Here is a 7,533-nt window from a genome sequence, read left to right on the forward strand (position 1 = left end):
TTTAGAAACAACCACACTCTTTTACTCCATTTTCCATCGCTATAGAATAGAGAAAAATAACAAGGGAAAAGTCTGACAAAGAATTTAAAGAAACAAAAACCTCAGAAACAAAAAGAATAAGGCTGTGGGGACAAGGAAATATAAGTAGTAGTAGGTAAAGACATCTTTTCTACTACATCCTAATCCAAACCCCTTTACTAGGCAACCCAAGATGAACGACGAACAAAAGATAATAACCTGGAGGAGCGATCACAGCCATTGGTGGAGCCTCAGTAGAAATATCAAACGTGGCAAGGCCCACCATGTTGACATTTAGCGTCCTAAGAACGATCATCCTTTGATTCATGGAAATCCCATGGGTCGTGAATGGGGGAGCATACATTGTCACCTTTATGTCCGATACGCCAAGATCCATTTTTGCCAAATAGATTTGAATCGAAAAACTCTGACCATAGCTCAATGTTTTTCCTAGGAAAGTTGGCAAAATTTGAGGTCGATGTACTGCCAATAAAGGGTCTAAGTAAGGAGGCCAAAATTTTTCCACCCTCAATTCAGTCGGAAATGGGACCCCGGTAAAATTATAACCACTATTAGGGTTGCTTCCCGCCACCAAAATCCGCCCATCGGGCAGTACTGCGCTCGTTGAGTGGTACATCCGCGGTATCGTTGTTGGTTGTAGCCTAGTGAACCGCTCCGTTCTCTTCTTCTTCGGACTGTAAATCATTGGCTCAAAATTGGGCTCTGTCGCAAATCCCCACCCAGCGCTGCCCATCTTTGCGCCATTGATTAGCAACACATCTCCTGTCGGCAACAGTAGCATGTCACCCATTACCCTAGGTGTCGGCATCACCTGTTGGGAAAAAAAAGAAAAGAAAGTATTAAAATCTTGAAGTATACTGGTTAAATATCGTAAGCTTTTGGAGTAATTAGTTGTTTCACATGGTATCAGAGCTATTGACTCACGACAGGTCTTGAATTCAAAACCCAACTCCTTGATATTATAAAAATGGAAATGATATCAGCACAACCAAGTTTTAATAATTGTGCTGACTCAGCTTATCTTTTCTTTTATAATACCCTTTTGAGAGCTCGTCGAGAACTGTAATAACCTTTTGACGTATCTTGAAGTATTAAAAGACAAAATGAGTTGGTGAAAATATCAGCGTATGGTTGTGCTGATATCATATCCCTAAAAAATCTCTGTGTACGGCCAACCCAAAAATGAGGAAGGGAAGTATTGAAGTATAATGATTAAATAACACCAATCCTAGTTCAAAACCCAACAATTCCTTGATAATAAGAGTGCTGCTACGGAGATTGAGAGTGGAACCGGGAGTGGAACCAAACATATCCCAACATGCCTCATGACATGAGAGGGGTAGTTTTGCCATTTCAAGTAGAGGTGCGACCCGGGTTGATTTTTTGGAATTCGGGTTGAGCTTGAAATTAGGTCAGGTTAGGGTTGATTCTTATTCATTTTAGCAAAAGCTCCACCCTACCCGACCCAAGTTGCACCCCTAATATCAAGGGATAAAAAGCCAAAAAGGAAGGAACCAGATTGCTAATTTGTTGGGTTCCAGTCTCGGTCCCCTACTCAGTTACCACATCATGATTCTGATATTAAAAAAAATCCACATGTGGAGTAATTGGTTGTTTCACAAACCTCTATGCTCCAAATGGGATTGGGATTTGTTATCGTTAATCTGCCACATGTACGAGATGCCGGAAGGAAGACACCCTTGCCTGCACGCCGGGCATTCTCGGACTTGGCGCCTCCACAAATGAGGACTTGGGCAGGAAGGGATTTTTGGTTGCCGCCGCGGAGCTTAATTGGGAGGAGGACGGACATGGCGGAGGCCGGGTAGTTTCGAGAAGCTTCGGGCAAGACAGGGAATTCTCGAACGACGGTATTGGTTTTAGGGTTGAGGAGTATAGAGCGGTTGTTAGCAAAGATGAAGACATTGCCATCGGTCGAGAGGTAGACGAAAGGGTAGAGGTTGTTCTCAACATCGTCCGTGGTCTCACGGAGGAAGGGGAGTTTGAAATTTGTGGGGTTGGATTGTCCAGGTTTGGGTACATATTCGTAGCTAAACTGCCGACGGCCACCGACTAAAATGTTACTCCCGTCGGGGAGGATTTGCTGAGTGGCGTACCTGTGCACCGCAAATATTAGCATGTATTAACATGTATATTCATTTAAAAAAATGATATGGAGACCGTGAGTACGACCAGAAAATGATATGGAGACTGTGAGTACGACCGATGGGAGAGCCCGACAATGAGAATGTGCCAAAAAATTCACTTTGATGTTGTGTGTGGCTAAAACTCAGTTGTTTGGTCCCCTTCTCGGTTGTACTCTTGGTCTCCTTAGCATTGCTCTTAAATTTACCAAGTGAAAAAAAGGAATAAGGGGGAGCACGTACGATAAGTTAGCTTTTCAGGATGCCACCACAATGTTTTGGTAAGTGGACGAAACTCATCTAGTATTTTCTCTTTCTAACAGGCTTATGAGAGGTTTTGAAGCTGCTAATATTCCCCAAAACCTCTACCCAGCCTATTAGAAAAGAAAAAACAAGGCGAGGTCGTCCACTTATCAAAACATAGTAGTCGCAAGTAAAAAAAAGGGCCGGATGTATTGCTTCCATAAAAATAAAAGAGAAGTAATATCGCCACTCCTTGTCTGATTGAATGTTGATTGCTTTCTTGGAATTGAAACAACTAAGAAAAAATAAGGGAAATGATATCAGCACAAGCATATTTTGATCACAAACCATCTTGTCTTTTAGTATTTAAAGAGCTGTCAAAAGGTTATTATACCACCCAAAAAGCTCCCACAAGCCAATTAAAGCAAATATCAATAGGCGTTGATATTTTCACCCGTACGCATTCGCCCCCTTATAATGCTGAACAGTGGGCAACTTTAATGCTTTTTGACGTCAAATTACGTTAAAAGGGGGAGCGAATGCGTACTGCAGGGGGTGAAAATATCATCGCCCATATCAAAATATGGTTGTGCTGATAATGTTTGCCAAAATTAATTAATGAAGTTTAGATTTGGTGATTTCATTTCCCTAAAACAATAGGCCTATGATAATTTCGCACCCCCTTAAGGATAATTCACATCCATTTAATGTGAATTGACTTACAAAGGGCTAAAGTCTGCCACATACCCTCCTTTATATAGGGGTGCGAATTATCCTAGGGAGTGCGAATTTATCTTTGGCCAAACAACATTGGAAATAAGAACGTGAAACATACCATCTTTGGACGGATAAGGAGGTGGGGAATTCCAACCAATCGCAAGTGGGACAGGAGGTGAGATATCGCACCCCTCTGCCTCCGGTGTTCCACCCACCGGTCTGCACAAGGGTACCGTTGGGCGCGAGCGAACCAGAAGAGCACCATGTGTCTGTTAGGATCTGTTTCAAAGTGAGCGTATGCTCACATGTGAGGAATAACTCATACATGACAAAGAAAATATGCTTTTTTCTTAGGCCCTGTTGTTTTGAATTCTGCACCCGATTGTGAGTCCTAAACCGATTATTGATCTAAATTGTTTTGTGAGTCCCAAACCTAGAATTTGAGATCAATAATCGGTTTGGGACTCACAATTTTGTCTCAAAATCCAAGACAGATGGGGCCTTTGAATCAGTTACAAAAGATGCATGAGTTACGTTTACCCTTTTTATATAATTCCCAGATCTGGGTCTGTTTGGTTGCACTCTACCCCGGGGTTTTTAAGTTGTTTTGTGTGGGTTTTGGCTCTCAATACTTTGTGTAGTTGCAAGTCGAATTTTATAGTACCAAGAGACTACTTGGCTTGTCTTCTTCTGGTCTCTTCCCAGCAGCGCACTTTTTATTCCACCGCTGCCCACCCTCAACCTCCATTGTCTATGTTGCTTTTTGTTTTTTCCTTTCCTTCGTTCCCAACAATAGAAAGCCTATTTTTTTCTTATCTTTTCTTTTTTGCCATTTCATTTCTCCTAGGTTCCCAACCCCAAGATGTCAACTGAACAGACCTCTAAGGGTTTTTGGATCTAGGTAACAAATTAGAAAAAATTCCTTGCAATTTTCGTCAAGCAGAACAATTTCGAGTTTTCAAAAAACAATTCCATGCAAAATGAATTTACCATTTGCCTGCAAACCCATTTTCCATGGAAAAAATTCTAATAAATATTTTCCATAAATCCAAATACTCCATAAACTAAGGTTTCCTATACTATGAATGTGCAAAATATTTATGTCCTTGGGTTCCTCCTATATGTGTAATGCATCTATAAGATAGTATAAAAGTACCCAATGCCCTTGAGAAATGAGAAATGAGAAATGAGAAATGAGAAATGAAAAGAAGAAGGGAACCCAGAAATGGACCTTAAGTGGGCGTACTAAAGAGGAATGAACATCAAATTCAACAGCATGGGCCCAACAATCCTCATGGGTCCCCTTATTAGAAGGATCAAATCGGCAATTCCCAAAAGGCAAAGGCATTTGTGAAGGCCCATACACGGTAGAGTCGAACATGATAGCCTTATCAGTCAAAGGCATCAATTGCAAGTGCATTGCAGAAACTCCCGAATTAAGACTCACTAATTCCCATCCTCCTCTGTATTCAGTCTCATACTCATATTTCCTCTCTGGGGGTTCTATAGTAAAAGGGTCTAAATCAAATATAGAGAACCCATATGAGACATGTACCAAAGAGAAAAATAGTAACAAAAATGCCCCAGCTCGGAGCAAGACCGCCATTAGAGAAGGTTCAATGAGGGTTCAAGCTCTTTGTTTTTGTTGTTGTTCTTCTTCTTTATAGGGATCTTTAGCCTATCCTTTTACTTTTTCTTTTGTCTCTCTTTTTCTTTATTTTGCATGTAGAGATGAGTTGTTCTTTATACGTGACAGCTAAATGAATGGGCTTGGATTTCGATTTATTACAATTTTAGCTTTGGTTGTTGCTATTGTTAAGGTGATTTTCGTCAACCTTTACTATTTCAGTGAGGGAGAGAAAGAGAGTTCTCTTGGTGTAACGGATTCGTGTAAGATTTACGTGTAATTTTGACCATGTATTTGGATGTTGGGTTTTTTAAGGTCCAAAAAAGGACTTTTGTGTGGTGAGGAGAGTTTCTCATATTTCTGGCAGTGGGAGGGAGTTGATTTTACTTGGACAAGATGAAATCCCAAGTGTAGACAGTTTCTCATATTTTGTTAGTTAGGGCATGTTTGGCAACCATGAAAAACTATTCCATGGAAAATTTGTACGCTCAATTGTGAAATAGGAGCTTAGGACTGATGAAGAGAGAGTTGAGATCAGGACATGGGTGGGGGAGAGATTGGAGAGATCATGAGAAAATCCCTAAAAAAGCTGTAAAAAAAATATACTACTTCAAATTAGGTTTTTATCCTGTCTTTTCAGGAGCTTTTCATCCTCTCCTCATTCCCATTTTCTCAAGTCAATCCTTGCCCAACCATCTTGCACAACTGGTTCCACTAATATTCCATGGAATATTAATTTTTTTATGGTTGCCAAAACATACCCTTATGCCATGTTTGGATTGTAGGAAAAACATTTCTTATGGAAAGAAAATTCTATATATATTTTTTAGTTTCCGCAACTTAGAGGCAAATGGTAGTTAGGTCTTAATTAGAGGGATACTTTTATAAACAGATGGTTCTTATAAATAAAATCTAATCGCGGTGCTTCAATTTGTTATTTTTCATGTGTAATCAAACTATGGAAAAGCAGAAAACTTTGAAAAAAATAAATATTTTCCAAATCTTTTCAAAATAAATAAACAGATGGTCGGACCAGTCGACTGGAGCCCTAGAACTGTGTTTTAAAATTTGAAACAGTAGTTGACGGGCAGTCGACTGGCACGCCAAAACTGCGTTTTTGAGATCAAAATAGTAGTAAAAGACCAGTCGACTGGTCGACTGGAACACCTTTGATGTTCGAAAATTTGTCTGAATCTAAGAATATGTTTTGAGTTCTGGAATTCAATTCTTTGGCTTTTGGGTTACCTTTTTGGGCCCTTATATGTTACTTATGTTCTGTTCAGATCAGGATATTGAAACCTAAGTGGATTTAAGGAAGAAAACGAATATTTTGAGGTACGTAATAACGTACTACCTTGGGTATTCGTAAACCCTCTTCACTTTGAATCAGTATTGACTTTGGAAACCTGTATTGATACCTTTGAACTTTTGAATTAGCTTGGAGTCTAGCATTCCATTTTGTTTCACCTACCGTTACTTTTGATTCTTTGAAATAACTGATATGAATATCTGTTCTGAACTCCGAACCATTGAAACTACCAGTTTGAATTTTGAATACTTAGAACTATTTGAATATGAACCTTGGACACCTCTTGAACACTTCTGTGGAGGATTGGATTACTTCTAGACCCTGCCATATGAGGGTAAAACAATTGGCAACTCTGGACCCACCATGGGGGTAGTACACTAGAACTTCTGGCCCGTCAGTGGGATAAAATGTTGGCCTTGTCGATTTGTATCTGAACTTTGAGGAACTAGTTACAACATTGTGGACTGTCGGTGTATAAGCAATAACATGTCTTCTAAACCATGCCTATGACTCTGAAGTGTAATTTGAATTTTGAAAACCTTTGACTTTGATTAGAATTTAGACATTGAATTGCTTTATTGCACTTTAAATTCAGAACCATATTTGACATGCACTTATATATATACTTTGTGCCTATTAATTTAGTTGAGACTTCGGTATTCAGTTCTGATTCCGTTTATCTGATCCCTATTGAGCCTTGGCATGCTTAGACTGTACCTAGAGTAGTGTTTTATTATGTATTGAGCTTTTCAGCTGACTATGGTTATATAATATTTTTCAGGTCTTGGCCCTCATGATGAGAACGAGCAACATGACGCTTAGCATTTGGGATTGGACATTTGGCTCCGAGATTAGTTTAGTTATTTTAGATTCTTTAGGAAGTGAGCACTTTGAATAAGATGTAAAGACTTTATTATATTATCTGTTTTGACTCAGGGGAGAGCTAAGATTTGATTTGAATTTGTTGGGTCCGCATTAAATAAATACTTTGATATTTTAGTTAAGGATTGCCAGGTTATTTCTGTTATTTGCTTTGTAGCCTTGTACATTTGTGAGACTTGTCTTGCAGGTGTACGATGCTGCCATGTCCTACACCCAGGGTGGGGTTTGGGGTGTGACAGAAAAGTGGTATCAAAGCCTAGGCTTTAGGTCCTAGGTAGAATCATTTGAACAAAAGACTGATTGTGAGAATTTGGGAATTTAGATAAGGAGCAATTAGGAAGCGCTTGATAGGTTTGTGTGTTTCGGGGACGCCTAATAACACATAAATCAGTCGCGCAATCAGGGCTCAATTATAAATTCAAATGCACCTGGAGACGCTTGGGAAGCATGCGAGTTTATGATTGGGTAACAATCATGAGAAATATGTGATGGATAGATATTGGCTCCAAATGGGAATTGTTTGTATTATTATAAGTATGTAATTATATTATAGATGGTGTTCTGATTTAGTGCTT

At 39.5% G+C, this 7,533-nt stretch overlaps 1 protein-coding gene across 1 annotated transcript; it reads right to left on the reverse strand.

Moving 5' to 3' along the window:
• Positions 1 to 4,880, reverse strand: LOC143861687 (glyoxal oxidase-related protein). The gene is made up of 4 exons (XM_077372562.1): positions 4,372 to 4,880; positions 3,259 to 3,419; positions 1,664 to 2,153; positions 1 to 850 (listed from the first exon to the last, which is right to left on the reverse strand). The coding sequence occupies exons 1-4, from the start codon at positions 4,744 to 4,746 to the stop codon at positions 173 to 175; spliced, it is 1,704 nt and encodes a 567-aa protein (XP_077228677.1). The 5' UTR covers positions 4,747 to 4,880; the 3' UTR covers positions 1 to 172.
• Positions 4,881 to 7,533: the final 2,653 nt, after the last annotated feature.

This window comes from Tasmannia lanceolata, unplaced genomic scaffold (assembly GCF_043159265.1).
Source record: "Tasmannia lanceolata isolate RefF3 unplaced genomic scaffold, GAP_Taslan_0.1 ptg000003l, whole genome shotgun sequence".
Taxonomy (NCBI): Eukaryota; Viridiplantae; Streptophyta; class Magnoliopsida; order Canellales; family Winteraceae; genus Tasmannia; species Tasmannia lanceolata.